We start from the raw sequence: 21163 nt of genomic DNA on the forward strand, positions 1-21163 counted from the left end.
TGAATTAGAAATAGAAATAAAAATAAAACCAGTAAATATAAAGATCAAAATGATTATCAAACTCAGCCCATTTTACTTTAAAAAATAAAACTATTCTTAACTATAATCATTTTAAAAGTAATTTTCAGTGTGATTTTGTTTTTTAGAACTTATTTTTAATACTGCTAACAGTAGGAGCAAAAATATATGAGGTTTAATTCATTTCTCTTTGGGAAGCTCACATTAAGTGGCAAGATTTATTTTTACCAAGAAGTAATTATTAGGACTAATTTTCTAAAATAGAAATTATTTTTATAAATAAGTAATTACTGAGACTAATTTTTCAGATTAAAACATCATATTAATGTGATATCTTTAAACAGACAACACTGATGTATTTTAAGAAGGATATATGCTTTTCAATTTTGTAACAGGAATATTGTTTTGATAGACAGCATTTTCTTTTTTTAAAAAAAATATTTATTTATAAGTCAAAATTATGTGTTGGGGAGGGATAGAGGAGAGGAGATCTTCTATCCACGGTTTCATTCCCCAGATGGAGACCCAGGTAAACCTGCTGGCTCCTGGTTTCTCTTTGGCTATTGCAGCAATTTGGAGAGTGAACCAGCTGGTAGTAGAGTTTCTCTCTCTCTCTCTCTCTCTCTCTCTCTCTCTCTCTCTCTCGTCTCTGTAACTCTGTCTTTGAAATAAATAAATCTTTTAGAAAAGGCCTCATTTGTCCAGTGTAGGCATACACAGACACTGTATAGACAATTAGAAGATTTTATGAATAAATGGCAAAACATAGGTCAAATATTAGGGGAAGAGGGTATTTGAATTTCGGCTGCAGGTCATTCATTAATGAGGAAGGCATTTGTACCAGGTTGAAAGAGTGCAAAGGAAGAGGCTGGTGCTGTGGTGTGTGGGTTAAGCCACAACCTGCAGCACTGGCATCCTCTTATGGGTACCAGTTCATGTCCTCGCTGCTCCACTTCTGACCAGCTCCCTCCTAATAGCCTGGGAAAAGCAGCAGATGATTGCTCAAGTGTTTAGCCCCTGCCACCCATATTAGAGACCTGGGTGAAGCTCCTAGATCTTGGCTTCAACCTCACCTTTCTCTGGCTGTTGTAGCCTGCTTGGGAGTGAAACAGCAGATGGAAGCTCACTCTCTCTCTCTCTCACTCTTTCTCCCTCTCTCTCTCTCTCTCTCTCGCTCTCGCTCTCTCTCCCTCTGTAACTCTTTCAAATAAATCAATCAATCTCTATTTTAAAAAAAGGATCTAAAAGTCATCAATTTAGATGATTAGAAATGAAGCAAGTATAAAGTCAATTGTAAGTAGTGCACATATCTTATTTCTACATTACTGGTAGAGCCTTGGGAAAAATGGGGAATGGCCTATTAAAAGGTTACAGACAGAAAAATAATGCTGGGTCCAGTATTACAGTGCAGCATGTTAAGCTACTGCTTGTGACACCAGCATCCCCTATCAGAGTTAGTTTTCAAATCCCACAGCCCCGCTTCCCATCCAGCTTCCTGTTAATGTGTCTAGGAAGGCAAAGGGTGATGACACTAGTACTTGGGCCCCTTCCACCCATGGGGGAGACCAGGATGAAGTTCCTGGCTTCAGCCTGGCCCAGCCCTGGCTGTACTGGCCAGTTGGAGCATGAACCAGTAAATGAAAGATCTCTTTTGCTGTCTCTTCCTCTCCTGCTCTCTGTTGCTTTGCCTTTCATATAAGTAAATAAATCTTTTTTAAAAAAAGATAATGCCTAATTCTTTATTGAAATTTGAAAGTAATTAGACTTTTCTCTTTGACAATCATGGAACAGTACATCCAATTAAATGATAACCCAATTGTCATAATAGGTGAAGAGCCCTGATAACTCATCAATTCCCTCTTCCTAACTGATTTTCCTAACTGGAATTGTGGATCTTATTTCATTGTGCCTCAAGTGGTTTAAATTTATTTTTCTCCATTTTTCACTTTCCTCCTCTTTGCCAGCGTGAAACCTTCGGCCTGCAATCGGGAAGGGGCTGTGTTCCCTGCAACTGTAATTCCTTCGGATCTAAATCATTTGACTGTGAAGAGAGTGGACAGTGTTGGTGCCAGCCTGGAGTCACAGGGAAGAAATGTGACCGCTGTGCCCATGGATATTTCAACTTCCAAGAAGGAGGCTGCATAGGTCTGTGCCAAGGGACTAAGTCCTATATATTTCTTCTGTGCTTGTGATGTCTTTGCTTCTGTGAGAGTGCATTTCACTTAGAGATGCACCTTCACAATACATGGGTACTTCAGATAGTTCATGGGAAAACAGAATTAAAAGGTTCCTCATTTGGGTGCAGGAAATGTTGAAACCTGTCTACAGTTGTTCATAATGCACATTTCCCATGAAGGTTTTAAAGATTTATTTAAAAAGCAGAGAGAGAGAGAGACACACACAACAGATCTTCCATACACCAGTTTGCTCCCCAAATGCCCGCAGTAGTTGGTACTGAGTCAGGAACTTGGAACTCGATCTTGGTCTACCAGCTAGATGGCAGGGACCCAACTACTTGAGCAACCCCCAGCTGCATCCCAGCACACCAATGAGAAAGAAGCTGGGTCTCACCCTCGGGCTCTCTGATGTGGAGTGCAGGCATCCCTGCTGCACCAACCGCCTGACCCTTCATGGACTTTTGGAAGACCCCTCATATGTAGTGCAGATTATTTAGTGAATAATGTGTGTCTATCTTGAAGTTAAATAAGAAATGAAATACATTGCAGTAGCAAGGAAACAGTGCCCTAGAAAAATAACCATGCTTGCAAGAACTCAGTAAATCCCCGTGTGCAGATCCTGATACTGTAGTGCCCCTTCAGCGGGCCAGTCACTCCATGGTGATTGCTGACTAAAAGTTGTAGGTTCCATTTTTCTGCTGTCAATATTATCTTTATTGGAACTCTATTCCCAAGCTACTACATTTCAGCTTTTCCTATTGCAAAATGTGTATGAGGATCGAGGAAGTTAATATTTTTTTCTGGTACAAGAGAAGTGTTTTTGTCATCTTCCAGCTGCCTTGAAAATGGTCCTGTTCTCAGAGAAAAACAAGTTGGCTCTAGGTTTTTAGTTCATGGAGCAATGCTAGCAGGGCTTTCTTGGCTCACTCCAAAAGTGACATTCGCATACGCCCAGCTACCACCTGCCTTCCCAATCGTGAACTAAGAAAACAATTAGCACACTTCAGAAGGAACTGAAGATCAAGCATTGGCCTTGATTTATGTGTCACTAAGTTAGGCTTGACCTTAACCCAACAATCACTAGGTGGAAAATTACCTTTGCTTTCTAAAATCATCGATTTGGCCTTCATGTTACTCTGATATTCTCAGAGCCATTGTAAGATTTTAAAACATTATTATTGACTATCATAGCAGATTCATGTGAGAAGCAGTGGGGATGATGTTTAAAATTATTTCATGAACAGTATCTTTCAGATAGACTCCAACACTTGAGAGAGAGGGCTTTTATCGTAAACTAAACCATTATGTTATTCAGTGTCATCATTGTAACTTCCCTAAGAATCAGTATACTGTCTCTAATCCAAAAATCTGTATATTCCAAAAACTAATAGAGTTGCATTTTATAATATTTAAAATAAAATACTCTGTTCTCTAAATCCAAACCTCTTATTTTTACTTACTGTAAAGTAACAATGCTATAAATTCAAATATATTACAAAAATGTAAATTGAGCCAAAAATGTTATTTAAAAGTTTGAAATGGTGATAACATCGCAGAAATGCAGACCCGGTATCATTCTAACCCAGAGAATCAGAAGAGAAAAGCACAAAACAGTCAGGGTAGCTGTATGTATGAATTGTACCAAACAGCCTGGATTTATCCAGTGGCTTCATCAGCAACTGGTTTTGTGAACTCAACTGAGTGATTTGGCCTCATTTTCCCTCTGCAAAATGCATTTGTTAGATTAGAATAACAGCAGTATCTACGTCATAGGGGCTCTGTAAGAGTTAGTTGAGTTAATGGCTATCAGACATTTAGAGTAAGGGCTGACTTGTAAGTGCTGTGTGTTTATCATTATTATTTCTAACAGGAATATTAACCGTGGTAAACACTGCACTTTGGCAGGGGAAACTAGCTAATTATCTGTGTCTTCTTCCTGCTCCTTGTTATGATTCCACTGAAGAACTACTTAGAGAATTTCTATTTGCCAGTAATGATTCAAACCATGGCAAGACGTGTTTTAGCACATAAATTTAATCATAATGCTAACTACTTTTCTTCTTAATGAACAGCACATATAAAATAAATCCTTTGGTTTAAAATTACCACTACCAACAATAATAACAAAAACAATGACTAACATTTATCTGGTGCTTACCCTAAATGCAGCATCCTACTAAACATTTTTCACAGCTCATATGGAATGCTGTAAACAGTGATAATTGTGATCCCTTAAAAAAACAACTTAATCAAATACCTTAATATATTCCATTAAAACAATTTAATCATAGAACCAATTAGAAGGTTTCTTATAACATTTGTCTTCCACATGAATTCAAGAATTTGCTGTTTCTTTTCCTACTTTGATATGAAATTGTACACTAAAATAAACTATTAGGAGCGGGCCTTAAGCCTAACAGTTAAGACATTGGTTAATGTGCCAGTGACCCACATCTGAGCACCTGGGTTTGGTACCCTGCTCTGGCTCCTAATTATGGCTTCTTGGTAATGTAGACCCTGGGAGACAGCAGTGATAACGCAAGTAACTGGGTTTCTGCCATCTCTGTGGGAGACCTTGCTGCCGACTTTGGACCTAAGTAGTCCTCGCATTGTCAGCATTTGGAGAGTGCCGTGGGGTCTTGATTGCTCTGTTTCTCTCTGCCTATCAAATGAGGGTGGTTAAACATGATTAAAATGAAAATTGAAAGCATACATTATAAAAAGTGAAAGAAAAATAGAAAAGAAGGAGGAGGGAGAATGGGAGTGAAGGGGGGAGGGTACAGTGAAAAGTATCATTATGCTCTTATATGAAATGCATGAAATTTTTACCTTTATACAAAAGTTCTTAAAAATGTAAAAAAGTACTTTCTTGAAAAGTAAAACAAAATACACTCTCAGTAGCTAAGTCAACAAAAATAGTAAATTGCTAACATTCTTTGATCAGCTTTGAATATATCCTGAAACTTTATTTTTCCATTCTTTAAAATGTGTAATATTGCATAAGGGTTAAGAAAATAAAATATTGAAATAGGCCTGTGATAAAATTTTTTAAGAATTTTAACATGTAGACAGTATCTGTAATTCTATTATTTGAAAACCTGAAACATCCTCATGTGCCATTTGTAAAAGTATGTATATTTAATGCATTTCATTTAAGAAGCCTATTAAGCTTATTGGCTTTTATCACAAATCAAAGTCATCAATAAGATAGAAAAAGATGAATACAGCATAGGAAAGTAAGTGCTGAATTTACATATGCAAATTTTAAGCTTTATAATATCTGGATACAAGGTATTACATTTAACAGGAAATTTGATAGCATCCATTCTTTCCACCCTTAAAATTTATAGGAAACCTAAAAATGCTTGAACTTTTAAAATTATTAAATGAAACACAAGGTGCATTTATTGATCAAATCCTCTGATATATCCTGTAACTTTTTATTTCCATGGATCTTTAAATAATGTAAGGAAGATAAAACAACACAATCAAAACAATATAAAACTCAATCTTTTATATCAAATGTTTAATATTTTCATCCTTGTTTCCTTTGTTGTGCTTATGAAGCTTGCGACTGTTCCCACCTGGGTAATAATTGTGACCCGATAACTGGTCAATGCATTTGCCCTCCCAATACCGTTGGAGAGAAATGTTCTAAATGTGCACCCAACACCTGGGGCCACAGCATCATCACTGGCTGTAAGGTGAGTGAATCACTCTATTCATCTGAATTTTTTTTTTTTTTTTAGAGAGAGAGATTTTTATTTTGGTAGAACAGAGCATTTCAAAATCCAAATTATATCACAAAACAATATAAGATACTGATCTGTGTCTTAGATTTTAATCATAGGAAAGATGATTAAGTAAATATACATGTATGCAACCCTCCATGGGACCTAAAAAAAAAAAAGTGAAGAAAATCAAATTCTGTAACCCAAAATAGCTATAACCTCATACCTAGACACACTGAAATATATCTGAAAAGTATACTACAATGAAGTGAGGAAGTAATTACAGGAGTTTTCCGGAAGTAGTTGAAGGAATTCTGAAGTTATGTTTACAACACTGAGCTCGGGAAAACTCAGTTTTTCTCCATGGATGGACCATGGAAAATGACTCAGCGAGACTCCAGATTGAAGAAATGATCCAGCATCAGAGGTGAAAGTACCAGTTTACAAGGCTGTTGATGAGATTCTGATGAGAGCAGCTGAAAGCCTGGATCCAGTCGTGGGGTCTCGATGAGGAGCTGGGAGGGTTGATGCACTAGTAGACCGGTGGGCAATCCACAAGGCTAAAGATGACTCCCAGCTCGGGCTTGACTGCAGAATGGATGATGATGAGCACCACTTGATGCCATGGGTTTATGGGAGGAGGAGCAAGTTTAGGAAGAAATGGTGAGGAGTTCAAGGTGTTCTCCTGATCACCTTTTTGAGAGGTATTAATTAAAAGAAATGTACCCATTTAAAATGATGTTTCCACCATTGGTTAAAGTTTTATAAGCATCCTTTGTGCCCCTATACACAGGCTTTTTTACCTTCTATCACTGTAGTTTTATCATTGCTATAACTTCATATATATGGTGTTTTTTAAAGGTTTATTTATTCATTTGGAAGAGTTACAGAAGCCAATGCCGTGGCTCAATAGGCTAATCCTCCGCCTTGCGGCGCCGGCACACCGGGTTCTAGTCCCGGTTGGGGCTCTGGATTCTGTCCCGGTTGCCCCTTTTCCAGGCCAGCTCTCTGCTGTGGCCCAGAAGTGCAGTGGAGAATGGCCCAAGTCCTTGGGCCCTGCACCCCATGGGAGACCAGGATAAGCATCTGGCTCCTGCCTTCGGATCAGCGCAGTGTGCAGGCCGCAGCGCGCCGGTCGTGGCAGCCACTGGAGGGTGAACCAACGGCAAAAGGAAGACCTTTCTCTCAGTCTCTCTCTCTCTCACTGCCCACTCTGCCTGTCCAAAAAAAAAAAAAAAAAGAGTTACAGAGAGAGAGAGAGAGAGAAAGAGAGGTCTTCAATCCGCTGGTTCACTCCTCAAAAGACCGCAATGGCTGGAGCTGTGCTGATCCGGACCCAGGAGCCAGGAGCTTCTTCCAGGTCTCCCACGCAGGTGCAGGGGCCCAAGGACTTGAGCCATCCTCTGCTCTCCCAGGCCACAGCAGAGAGCTGGATTAGAAGTGGAGCAGCCGGGTCTCGAACCCAACCGGCGCCCATATGGGATGTCGGCACCGCAGGAGGCGGCTTAACCTGCTACGCAACAGCTCCAGCCCAACTTCATATATTTAGAATCATTCTCTGTGTTTTTGTTTTGAGGTTGGTTTGTGTTCATTGGACTTGGCTTTCTTCTACTTTGATGCTTTTGCAGTTCATCCATGCTGTTTCTATACCTGTAATTTGTTCTTTTTAATTTCTTCATAATGTGTCATTGATATACTATTATCTACTTATCTGATATGATTTGATCAACCTTTGAATCATTTCTACTTTGGAGTTATTATGAATAATTTTGTTATGGGCATCATTGTGTAAGTCGAAAGTATTTTTGCGGACTTGTTCACATTTCTCTTTCAAAAACATTCCAAATCTTTACCAACACTTTTTAATTTTAGGAATTCATATCTTTTACATTTCTCTATACACAATGATGTTGGGAATCATTTATTTATAATTCATACATATTTATGAAGCATTTATAAATCTTTTCCCTATTTTATTATGGGTTGCTTATTTTCTCAGTAATGAGTTGTGAGAGTTCTTAATTCTAAATACAAGTCCTATGACATATATAAATATGTACATATATAGTTCCATAACTATATGTCTTCTAGATGATGGCTTGTCTTTCACTTCACATCCTCATCTACATTTTAGAAATAATAGTTTTTTATCTCTGTGTTCTGGCTCATGGTTTTTGTTTTCTATGTAAATATATCTGCCTGAGTCACTGCCCAAAGATTTCTTCTGTATGTTTTCTTCAAGTTTTACGTAGATATCAAATTGAGGTCCTGTTCCATTTTTAATATTAATTGGTATTTGGTATGAAATAATGATCAAAGTTCACTTTTTCATGGATATTCAATTTTTTTCAGTGTCATTTGTTCAGAAGGCTATCCTTTTCCCATTGAATTACTTTCATTCCTTTGTTAAAATCAATTTTATGCTGATGCGTTTCTGTACTCTCTCCTCTATTACTTTGGTATATGTCTTTTTCCTCTAATAATATAAGGTATTGATTACCTTTCTAGCAAGGCATGAAATGACATATTTCAAGATTTCCAAGATTACCTTGTAGATGATTTAAATCTGGTTCAGTTCCATAAAAATTTTCAATGCATCATGCCATTTTTTCCAACCAGAAACCCTGCTAGGATTTGATTAGGATTATATTGAATCTCTAGATCTGCTTGGGAAGAATTGACAACAATCTGGTATCTTCTAGTGCATGAACATAATATAACTTTGAATTTATTTAGGTATTGATAATTTATCTCAGTTATGTTTTATAAATTTGGTATGCAAGCCTTATACAAATACTGTTAAATATAGCAGTGTCTCATATTTTAATGCAAAGGTGAATGCGGTTTCATTTCAGCTTTTAATTGTTCCTTAAATACAAAAATACAATTATTTTTATACTTTAGCCTTTGTACTGTAACATAGATTGATTTTGATAAATTCATTGGGACTTTCTACATAGATAATCATGTCACCTACAAATAGAATTTTAGGCAGAGTGGACAGTGAGAGAGACAGAGAGACAGAGACAGAGAGAAAGGCCTTCCTTTTTTCATTGGTTCACCCCCCAATGGCCGCTGTGGCCAGCGCACCACGCTGATCCAAAGCCAGGAGCCAGGTGCTTCCCCTGGTCTCCCATGTGGGTGCAGGGCCCAACCACTTGGGCCATCCTCCACTGCACTCCTGGGCCACAGCAGAGAGCTGGCCTGGAAGAGGGGCAACCAGGACAGAATCCGGCGCCCCGACCAGGACTAGAACCCTGTGTGTCGGCGCCTCAGGTGGAGGATTAGCCTATTGAGCCGCAGCGCCGGCCTTATTTCTTACTTTTCAAACTGTATTTTTTATTCATTTTCTTGTTCTATTGCAGTAAAAACAAAATGGACTAGAAATGGTGGGACCAGTCCTTGCCTTTTCTCTTGTATTAAATAGATAGCATTCAGTCTTGAGAATGAATGATGTTAGCTGTGTCTTACATATGGATGCCTCTGTTGGGTTTGAGAATATTCTCTTATATTCTTAGTTTTCTGAAAGCTTTTTATCATGAATGTATATTAATTTTATTAAATACCTTTTCTGAATCTACTGAGATGGCATGATATTCTTTTTTAAACTATTAATATGAATCATACTGTGATTGATTTTCAAATGCCTATCCAGCTTTCCAGTCCTCTTATTTATAAACCTTGTTGGGTCATAAGGGTTATCCTGTTGAAACTATATTGGATCCAGTTTGTTAGATTTTGTTAGTGACTTGGGAATTATGCTCATAAGGAATATCAGTAAAGAACTTTTTTCTTGTATTGTTATCTGGTGTTGGAATTGGGACACTGCTAGACTTGTGAAGTGCACTGAAAAGTATTCCCTCATCATAACTAGTTAAATAGAAAACAAATACTTTAGAATAAACCAGAAACTGTTTTTTAAATCAATGAATTTGATAATATTCTAGAAAGACTGATGAAAAAAGAGAAGATTTTTTTTATTGATTGATTCTTTCAAAATGTGATATTAAATTTCCAGGTACTTGTGAGTTTTCAAAATGTTCTTCAGTTACTGGTATCTAGTTTAGTTTATTGGCCTAATATGTTTGATATTATATCAGATCGTTTGAAATTCATTGAGATTGGTTTTATGGACCACAAGGGTGCCCACTTTGATTGTTAAATCTTGTGCACTTGAAAACAATGCAGATACTAGAGCTGTTGTTAACATTTTTTCTAATGGCCAATTCTTAATGAATTTTATGTCTGCACGTTCTGCATTGAAAGTGTTGAACTATAATTTTGGCTTGCCTATTTCTTTTTTCAGTTCTCTCAGGTGTTTACTCATGTGTTGTAGAGTGCGGTGTTGCACGCACACTTAACATCATTATGTCTGTTTAAAAGTTGGCACTTTTGGCCGGCACTGCAGCTCACTTGGCTAATCCTCCGCCTGTGGCGCCGGCATCCCATGTGGGCGCCGGATTCTGTCCCGGCTGCTCCTCTTCCAGTCCAGCTCTCTGCTGTGGCCCGGGAGTGCAGTGGAGGATGGCCCAAGTGCTTGGGCCCTGCACCCGAATGGAAGACCAGGAGAAGCACCTGGCTCCTGGCTCCGGATCAGCTCAGAGCGCCAGCCGTAGCGGCCAACTCGGGGGTGAACCAACAGAAGGAAGACCTTTCTCTCTGTCTCTCTCTCTCACCGTCTAACTCTGCCTGTCAAAAAAAAGTCGGCACTTTTAGCATTATAAAATGTTCCTCTTTACCCTTGCTAATCTTCCTTATTCAGAAGTATACATTTTTCTTACATTCATATCCAACTTTCTTTTGATTGGTGTTAGAGTAGCCTCTATTTTTACATGCTATCATTTGTTCTACCTCTCATTTTGAAATTTTAATGTGTATATATATTTGCATTTTTGTGTTTATCCCATCTTAATGCCTTGGCCTTATAATTACAGCTTTCAAATTGCTTCTGCTTAATGCAGTCATCCACAGGATTGAATTAAGTCTCATGTTTTTGGTGTTTGCTTTAGTCTACCCTACTATTCTTGCTTTCTTTTTTGATTAAATAATTTCTGTAACAACTCCACTTTACTATACCTATCTGTTTTACATTTGTTTATTGTTTGTTTAGTTTATAAGTGGGTATATCAGAAATTTGTGAAAAATGGAATTAAAACTGAATTATTTTGATTTAAAAACATCTTTTTATAATACATGGCAAATACATATTATTTAAAAACTTGAATACATATCAAAACTTTTTTGTATTAAAGTAAACTCATACTTTTTTCATTTTTATTTGCAAAGCAGAGGGAGAGAGAGAGAAACAGATTTTCCATCTATTTGTTAACTCTCCAAAGGTTCTCAGCAGCCAGGGCTGAGCCAGGCCAAGGCCAGGAGCTCAGACCTCTATCCAGATCTCCCCTATGAGTGGCAGGGACACAGCTGCGGGAGCCATAATCTGCTTGAGCAGGAACCTGGATCTGAAGCCGAGTAGCCAAGTCTCTGATCAGGCCTGTGATGTGGCATGCAGGTGTTAGAAGGAGTATCTGAAACACTGAAGCAAATGTTTACCCTGAAACTCACGCTTTAGTTTCCATTTCTCCAAAAATTTCTTCAGGGGCTCTCATGCATACTTAACTTTGCATAGTATACCTTAAAAGAATATACCACTTTATATTAGCATAAGAACCTTAAAATAGTAAATATCTGGTTCCCTTTCCTATCTTATGCTTTTGTTGCCAGGTATTTTACTGCTATAAAAATCTATAACTCATAATATGATCTTAAGATTTAAAAAAATAAATTTTTATTTTTTAAAGCTGGATGTAGGGCCGGCGCCGTGGCTCAACAGGCTAATCCTCTGCCTTGCGGCGCCGGCACACCGGGTTCTAGTCCCGGTCGGAGCACCGGATTCTGTCCCAGTTGCCCCTCTTCCAGGCCAGCTCTCTGCTATGGCTCTGCTAAGGCAGTAGAGGATGGCCAAGTCCTTGGACCCTGCACCTGCATGGGAGACCAGGGGAAGCACCTGGGTCCTAGCTTTGGATCAGCGCAATGCGCCGGCCGAAGTGGCCATTGAAGGATGAACCAACGGCAAAAAGGAAGAACTTTCTCTCTGTCTCTCTCTCTCTCACTATCCACTCTGCCTGTCAAAAAAAAAAGCTGGATGTAGGGGCCAGCTCTGTGGCCTAGTAGGTTAAGCCTCTGCCTGCAGCACCAGCATCCCATATGGGTGCCGGTTCAAGTCCCAGCTGCTCTTCTTCCAATCCAGCTCTCTGCTATGGCCTGGGAAAGCAGTGGAAGATGGCCCAAGTCCTTGGGCCCCTGCGCCCACCTGGAAGACCCGGAAGAACTCCCTGGCTTCTGGCTTCAGATTGGTCTAGTTGCAGCTGTTGTGGCTATTTGGGGAGCGAACCAGCAGATGGAAGACCTCTCCCTGTCTCTCCCTCTCTGTCTGTAATTCGGCCTCTCAAATAAATGAATACCTCTTTTTCAAAAAAGTTGTATTTATTCTTTTGAGAGGTAGAATGAATTCAGTGAGGGAGCTCCCCTTCCCTGGTTCACTCCTCAAATGCCCATGACTGCTGTGACCGTGCCAGTGCTAAAGCCAGGAGCCAGGAACACAGTACAGGTCCCCAGTATGGGTAGAGGGAACCCATTTATTTGAGGCATCATTGCTGCATTCTATGATCTACATTAGCAAGGAGTTTGTGTCAGGAACCAGAGTCAAGAATCAAACCCTCGCACTCTGATGTGGGACACAGGGATCTAAAACTGGGCTAAATGTCCAAACCCTAATCTAATTCAAATAGTGAGGTATTAGTTGCAATGTGCTTAAATTCCTTGCATGTATTCAAATGTCCCATTCATGTCATTTTTCTTCTTCCATTAACTATTCTAACTTTATTGTTATATCTCATACTTCAGACTGCTTATAATTATTATTTGTTTTATTGTTTAAAAGAGCCTTTATATTTCCTTCATTATCTTATTTTTTTATTTTTTAACTTTTATTTAATGAATATAAATTTCCAATGTACAGCTTATGGATTACAATGGCTTCCCCCTCCCATAACTTCCCTCCCACCCGCAACCCTCCTCTCTCCCGCTCCCTCTCCTCTTCCATTCACATCAAGATTCACTTTCAATTCTCTTAATATATGCTAAATTGATGTGTATATAAAGTAAAGATTTCAACAGTTTGCATCCCCACAGAAACACAAAGTGTAAAATACTGTTTGAGTACTAATTATAGCATTAAATACAATGTACAGCACATTAAGGACAGAGATCCCACATGAGGAGCAAGTGCACAGTGACTCCTGTTGTTGACCCAACAAATTGACACTCTAGTTTGTGGCGCCAGTAACCATCCTAGGCTGTCGTCATGAGTTGCCAAGGCTATGGAAGCCTTCCAAGTTCGCCGACTCTGATCATATTTGGACAAGGTCATAAAAGACAGAGTGAGGATAGTAACCAGTGATCCCAAGAGTGGCATTAACCAGGTCTGAACAATTATACAGCATTAAGTGGGGAAGAGGACCATCAGTACACACAGGTTGGGAGTAGAGCCATTGGTGGTAGAGTAGAGGTTATGATTACAAAGGAATGAGGCCCAAGTGCGCTAGACAGGGTCTAGAACAAAGGACAGAGTCATTATTAGAGGAGCTAAGAAAGGTGCTGTCTAAGCTACAATTAAGTTTTCTGATTGAGAGGCAAATAGAACCTGACAGAAGGGGCTTGATAATAATCTGTTGGGCTTTAGGCCTTGTAAGTTAAGAGGCCCAGACCTATCTATCTCTTCACATGGGGTACATCCTAAGGGAGGTGTGAACCTCCTAGGGGAAGGCACTCTGTTGACTTTCATTACTTGGCTGGCCTGGGAGGAGAGCTGGCCAGGTAAAGGCAGGTGGCATCTCTAACATTATCTTATATGTTGATTTTCAGCAATTAGATTATGCTATCTTTTTGTGTTTTTTCTGTTTATATTTTCCATGGAGTTATTTATATGGTTGACTCTACAGTTTTCATCAAATTAAAAAAAAAAATCAGCCACAATGTCCTTAAATATATTTTACCCCTATTAAATATCTGAGTTTCATTTGTGAGTATTGGATCACTTGATGTTTTCCTACATCTCATTGAGATCTTGTTTATTACTCTTCCCCCTTTTGTTTTCCTCATTTTTAGTAGTTTCTATGTTAACTATCCAAATTCACTGATCATATAGTATCTATGGTATTCTGATAGCATATCTATTTTCTATAGCATTCAATCTGTTATTAATCCAATTGAATATATTTTTATTTCAAATATGTTTTTCATCTTTAAAATTCTATTTCAAATCTTTTTTAACTTATTCCTTATTTTCCATTTATCCTTGAAACATATATAGTGTTTATAAATAGTAGCATTTTAAGATGATTATCTGCTAATTCCATCATTACTTTCTTTCTGGCCTATTCCTATCAGTTGATTTTTCTCCTTGTTATGAGTCATATTTGCTTGATTGTTACCACATGCATGGTAAGTTTTATTTGAATGCCAGACATTGTACATTTTTTGATTGCTGTGTATCAAATTTTATTGTAGTCCTTGAAAAAGTGTTAATTTTATCCTAGCAAACAATTTAATTACTGGCTGATAACCTGGATTTTCTGGAACTTGTTTTTTAAGTTTTCTTGGGGAAAATGCTGATCAGTCTTAACTGTGTAAATCAGTTATCCCCACTACTATTTTGAACTCTTCTCAGAATTCTACCTAGGACATTAGTATTTATCTCCATTCTGGCTGTTGGGAACCTGAGTTATTCAAAGTTTCCTGTGAGTACTAGGGTTTTCCAATGTGTTTTCCCACAAGTACATGGAATTTCATACCATGCATTCACATATTGATATTCCGTCAAACACTTAAGAACATTTCTGTACATCCCTGGACTCTCCTATTTAACTTCCTTCCTGAGTGCAAATTCTGTTGGCTTCCATAACTTTGAGCTGTGCCTGCTCTGCCGGACTGCACCCTTAGTCTTTGACCTGAGCCCCAGCACTGGGCCTTCCCTGAGTGTGTCCTCTGTGTGTTGCAGCGTAGGAACTGCCTGCCTACAATTCTCCTTTGTTTTCCTTCTGTCAGGATTCACAGTCCTCTGCTTCCTCTCATCCAGTTTCTGAAGGTCGTTGTTTCATGGGTTTTTGTTTGGTTTGGTTGTTTGGTTTTGTAGTTTAGTAGCTTAAAAGGGAGAAGTAAACCATGTACTTGTTGTAAAAACTAAGAAAAAAATTGTTTAAAAAGAAGGAACATTCTTTTGTACCAAATGTAACACAAAGGTCAAGTAGGATTAAATTCCATTAAATTTAGGAGCAGTAAGTATGGGCATTTTATTCGTTAGAGTTATTCCAACTGAACATGTTGGGTTGGGAAATGATGGAACGTGATCAACAGGTGTAGCCTATTTGACCACATATCATTAGCCTATAGAGATATAAACTAATTTTTCGGTGAGTTAGCATACATAAAATAGACTCTAATCTTTTTACAAGCATGGTGAAATGTCTGAACAGTGATCTAGAATAGAACAAGAATATAGCTGATGATCAAGGAAGTTGATATATTTGACAACAGATGTGATTAAAGAAATAAAAACTAGACAGGACACTTATTCTTCAATTGTCAATGTTATTGTTAAATATGAAATTCCACAGAGCTAAGTTTTGGAAACTAAATAAAAAATTTCTCAAGAATTTCAAAAGCATTTTGGTGTAAACAACACTCTGAGTTTTTATGGTTGATATTTTGCAATCTCAACATCAAGCATGCTCATCTACTCTATCACTTAGACTCGAATAAACCATAAGGAAACTTATGAGGTTTCCATTCTATCCACAAAATCCCATGATTTGGCCAAAGTCTAATGAAGTTCCTGAAATTGAAATCTATACCTAATGTTCAAGATGTAAATATGGATAGGGTTCAATCCAAGTTTATATAAAAACACAGTTGTATGAGTTAGTCTATCAGTTTTACTGATCATTGGTAAAAATTATGCTGGCTGAAGGTGATTGACTTTTTGTCACTTTGAACGGCTATGAAAAATCTAAGTTTCTGAATTATTAATTTCTTTGTGTCATGGATAATTTCTCCATGCTGAGATGTGAGCACACACAACATTATTAAAGTAGAATACAAAGGCTGACATCTTTCACTAGCAGGGGGATTCTGAATAAATCCTCTTTTGCTAAACAAACATCATGTCTTCTAAGTATGATTTAAGTTTGATTACTGGCTATAGTGCTATTTAAACATATGGTTAATGATATTGTTTATCCCCCTCTATAACTTCCAGATTTATAAAGATCCCAATGTCTACTTGTACTGTCACTCTTCTCTAAGGATCACTTCTTTGGTTTTATATAATAAATTGGGTAGCGGATATTTCATATGAATTTATAAATAAAGTCTCACAAGACTTTTTAGGTTTATTACATGATTATAGTCTCCATAGCGTATCATAATTTTCTACTGCTGATTATGGCTCATTTTGTTTAAGTGAGTCCATATATATTCAAGATAATTGGTAAAGAAAAAATATTTAAGTGAATAAGTAAATTATACTAATTGTAAAATTTCAGTCCACATGTAATATTCTATAAAGATGAGACAATGGCTGTGGTTATTCAATGCCTTCAAGCCTATGTGCGTGTATCTAATATGTGAATAGTCAGTTTGAATCTTTCAGTTTAAAATAATTTATAGTATCATCCTCTATTATAGTTTTTTCTGTGTATCAATGAAAAAAAAAATATGTAACTAAGTTGACAGCAAAAATAAGACTGGATGATCACTTTACTATCACAGTGTGGGAAGATTATGAAACATTTGGCCAGGAAAGACAATAGCAGAAACTAGGGATTGTGTGTCATATCCTAGAAACACTATTTGCTCAAGTAAACTACCAGACAGGAACATCCCTGGTAGTGGTGGATATTCAAATTAACCTGATGGCCTCCTGGTGTAATGGGTAAAGCCACCATCTGTGACACCAGCATCCCATCTGGCTCCAGTTCAAGTCCCGGCTGCTCCACTTCAGATCTAGCTCCCTGCCAATGTTCCAAGGAAAGCAGTGGAAGATGGCTCAAGTGCTTAGGCCCCGGCACCCACATGGGAGACCCAGAAGAAGCTCATGGCTCCTGGCTTCGGTCTGGCCCAGCCCCAGCCATTGCAAGCCTTTTGGGGAGCGAAACAGCAGATAGAAGAGTCTGTATCTCTCACTCACTCACTCTGAAACTCTTTCAAATAAATAAATCCTTTAAAAAAACAGATTGAGCTGAGCAATAAAAGTATGAGATAAACAAAGTGAGACCCAGCTAGACTTTGGAATCTGAGAATTTGGCAAGTTGCATGTGAGAGTCTGCCTTTGGGCTGTAGATTTGAGAAGGATGATAGGAACACACCAGAAACAGCCAGGTCACAAACAAAGTAGACAATACATAGTGGCAAGTTCAGACTTAGAGAGGGGTGATACCCACTTGAGTGTCCTGCACGTTGGGGGACAGAAATCACCCTGGTTGTATATAAAGAATAAACTGGCAGCAGGAGGTCAGTTACTAAAAAGGATGAAAGAGAGCAAAAAGCATACTGCAATAGCAGATGCAAATACACAGCTTCTGTCTCCAGGCTGAGGGAGGGTTGCAGGAGAGAAGAGCCCTTAGAAGGAACATTCCTTCTCCCCACCCCAGCATACAGCTTGCCGATGGCAAAAAGCTAAAACAAAAACAAATGTGTTAGTTTGCGGGCCAACACTGTTCAGAAGAAACTGCTCACTGTTGTTGGAAGATGTGAGGTTACTGGAGTTCCTTAGAAGTGGCCTTCCTAATCAGAGCAGTTGTCAGGACCAAAGATATTCGGAAAGGTGCTGGGACACCTTAGGGCATGTTGGGATGCTCTCTGGGCCACTGTTTTAACCAATGAGATGATGATGATGATGCTAATGTTGAACCAGAACCCACAATGGACATGTCTTTGGGCCCATCACTATGACCTCACTGGGGCCTTCCAGGGACCTTTATTGATTAAGCCCTGGCTAAGGAGACATGTCTACATGGTGTAACTCCAGTATCACGAAGTAGAGTGAATTTAGAGCTACAGATTTGTAATTAGCACAGCTGGCCTCTAAAAATGCTTAATTCCAAGATCCTAAATTACGTCTGAGAAATTCGCTTTGCATTTTCATTAAATTGCAAGAAGATAGGAGCTCTGTAAATCAAGAACAGAAAACCCTTAAAAAGGAGCATATAAGACAGGGAGACAAATGGAGGAGCAGAAATTGAACATGAGCAAAATGAAATAAGGAGATGATCCAAAAGAAGCTGAAATTGCAATCATGTAATTACAATAAGCATTGATGATACTCACATGGAACAGTTTTCACTGTGTAAAACAGAGGCTGCACAGTAGAGAACAAATTTGAGAGAGAAATATAAGGGTACTTATAAAGGTCCATAGAAAACTGCAAGTAAAAATGGGTTTTTAGGGTAAAAACTTGAAATCCATACATAGGTTTTTCTTATTATGAATTTTCCATAAACTGAAGACTCCCCTCGTGCATCAAGAAAAGGAGTAGAAGAAATCACAGAAGACATTAGGATAGTACAGATGTGGCAGGTGCACCAGAATGATGTATCTTAAAAATTACAGATGAATTCAAAGAAGGAATTTGATTAATTAAAACAGATGTAAAAATCAAAGACAAATCTGAAGAAATAGCACTCTATCAAAAAGAGTGATGTTCTCCAAATGGAAAGAGCTCACTGTATTCCAACAAATAAGAAAAAAATAAAGTTTTAAAAATTTTGACCAGAACAAATTGAATTATATGAAAAAGAATTCTGTGAAGATCTAAGGGCAAAGCAAACAGCTGCAATGTCTCTCAAATGACAGGTTTATTTGTAAAACTAAATCCCCCCCCCCCAAAAAAAAGTACTACATGTCATTTTCTCCTCTAAGCACTCCCTGGCTTCCCCATGTTGGGTTTGATGCTCCTTATAATGATATCCTGGCATTTATCCTTCTCCTGTGTTGTACTGCATGTTCTATAGCACTGTGTTTGCACATTTACTTGTCTCCCTGTGCTAGCCTGTAGAACTTAAATGCTACAAAAGGAAACAATATGGCAAAATGACTTGGAGATTAACCTTTGAAACAAAGAGTATTTGAGGAAAACCCATACATATCCTCTCATCACCACAAAAAAAAAAAAGATAAAATGTTTTCTTTCTTATGCATACAGCATTATGCTTTCTGGACAACCATATATTTTTGTAAATGCAGGAAGCAATTTTAACATTTATGATTACTGATTTTTCCCAAGTGACTAAACTAAAATAGGACAAAGCATATAATAGATACATGATTAATATGTGTTTCATGGAAGCTTAGCAACATTGAAATTAACATTTGAAGATATTCCTCATGAAATTGTGTTAATGGCTGCTGTTTTTCTCTCCCCCATAGGCTTGTAACTGCAGCGCAGTGGGGTCCTTGGATTTCCAATGCAACATAAATACCGGCCAATGCAACTGTCATCCAAAATTCTCCGGTGCAAAGTGCGCAGAGTGCAATCGAGGTCACTGGAACTACCCTCACTGCAGTCTCTGTGACTGCTTCCTGCCAGGGACAAATGCTGCCACCTGTGATCCAGAGACTCAAAAATGCTCCTGCAGTGATCAAACCGGGCAGTGCACGTGTAAGGTATGTGCTGCCTGGATGCAGCAGGAAAAACCACACTCGGCTCTGTTTCTGCTGCTCACTTTTATCTTCATTCCTGTTCATTTTTCCTGCTTCATTAAGCTACACAAACAAATGGATAAATGCACATTGCCAGCCACAGTTTTCACCTTTATGTGTCCATCGGCATACAGAAAAACAGTGCATAGCAAGAACTTATCTTCAACCCAACCTCAACGTGTTAATCTAGTTGGTAGGGATGCTGTATTTTCCATGGTAAAGTGAAATTATTTTTCTTTACATATTTGCTTTGCTTAGAAAAGAATTATCTTGAGGGGGAGGCGAGGAAGACAGTTCTTTTAAGCATTATCAGAGAAAATCACAACAAATAATAAGGTTTATAAAAGAGCATTTCTCTTAAAGTTAATCTGCAGTGTAGCCACTGTCTGCTGAAAAACATATTTACTGCTGTGAAACTCTGGTAAAATTTCATCACTTATAAACACTGCCGTTACTATCGGTGATGATGTGCAAATTTGAGTTCTCATTAATATTGTTAAATGATGTAGAAAAACAGCCAATTAAAAAGGGTAAGTGAGATTTTTTTTCTTGTTTATGTTCCTGAAAAGTCAATCCCAGGATAAATGCAATTAAAACTGTGACAGAGGTGTCTTTTGAAGATCAAATCTGTGGAGAGAGACAATGGTAACAGGAGAGTGAAATCGAAGGAGTAGTTGTTAATCTGGTCTTGAGAATTTAGGAAAATAGCAGTTTCTGCCATGAAGGACCCCAGTCAAAACAATCAAAATACTACAGTGTCGCTTTATTTCATGCTATAGCTTTGATTATGTATTGTATTTATTATGTTTTATATAGGCATATACATTCTGTTGTAATAATTATGTAAATGTGCACTTTAAAATTCCACAACTTTGCCTAAGCATACCACCACTGTCTAGGAATTGATGTTTTTAGTTTCTGAAATTCTCATGAGTCTTTCATATTACTCACATTAGAATGATAGGAAATGCACTGCTTACATTAAAAAGAGAATGTAAGATGCCTTTAGCATCATACGCGTTTATTCACAAAACAGTTTTTAAAGACCCGTGAGACCCCAACAACGAGGTTAACGGCATACACCATTTGAGATGTGAGTCTGATGCTCTTACTGTTCTCTTATTTTAACTTTGTAAAATGAAAGCAAATGTGACCCACTTATTGGTTCTCAAGCGCAGAACTTGGCCAGTGTGAACTCTGAGGGTATCTCCTCTTTGTTCAGGTGAATGTGGAAGGTGTCCACTGTGACAGGTGCCGGCCTGGCAAATTCGGACTTGATGCCAAGAATCCACTTGGCTGCAGCAGCTGTTACTGCTTTGGCGCTACTACTCAGTGCTCTGAAGCAAAAGGACTGATCCGGACGTGGGTGAGTAAGGAGCTGCTGAGCCATGTAATGGTATAATGTTAGTTCCTGCTGGCGTCTCTGAGACAGGCACGGAGGGGTAGTAGGAAATGGCAAAACATTTAAGGAACCTTTTC

At 38.3% G+C, this 21163-nt stretch overlaps 1 protein-coding gene across 1 annotated transcript in view; it reads left to right on the forward strand.

Moving 5' to 3' along the window:
* The window catches only part of LAMA2 (laminin subunit alpha 2), a 698138-nt gene that overhangs the window by 437295 nt on the left and 239680 nt on the right, over window positions 1-21163 (forward strand). The window contains exons 21-24 of the mRNA XM_062187263.1: window positions 1983-2163; window positions 5763-5899; window positions 19412-19648; window positions 20907-21050. Of these exons, the coding sequence (XP_062043247.1) occupies window positions 1983-2163; window positions 5763-5899; window positions 19412-19648; window positions 20907-21050 (699 nt within the window). The remainder of the gene's footprint in view (window positions 1-1982; window positions 2164-5762; window positions 5900-19411; window positions 19649-20906; window positions 21051-21163) is intronic.

The sequence above is a fragment of the Lepus europaeus genome, chromosome 3 (assembly GCF_033115175.1).
Source record: "Lepus europaeus isolate LE1 chromosome 3, mLepTim1.pri, whole genome shotgun sequence".
NCBI lineage: Eukaryota > Metazoa > Chordata > Mammalia > Lagomorpha > Leporidae > Lepus > Lepus europaeus.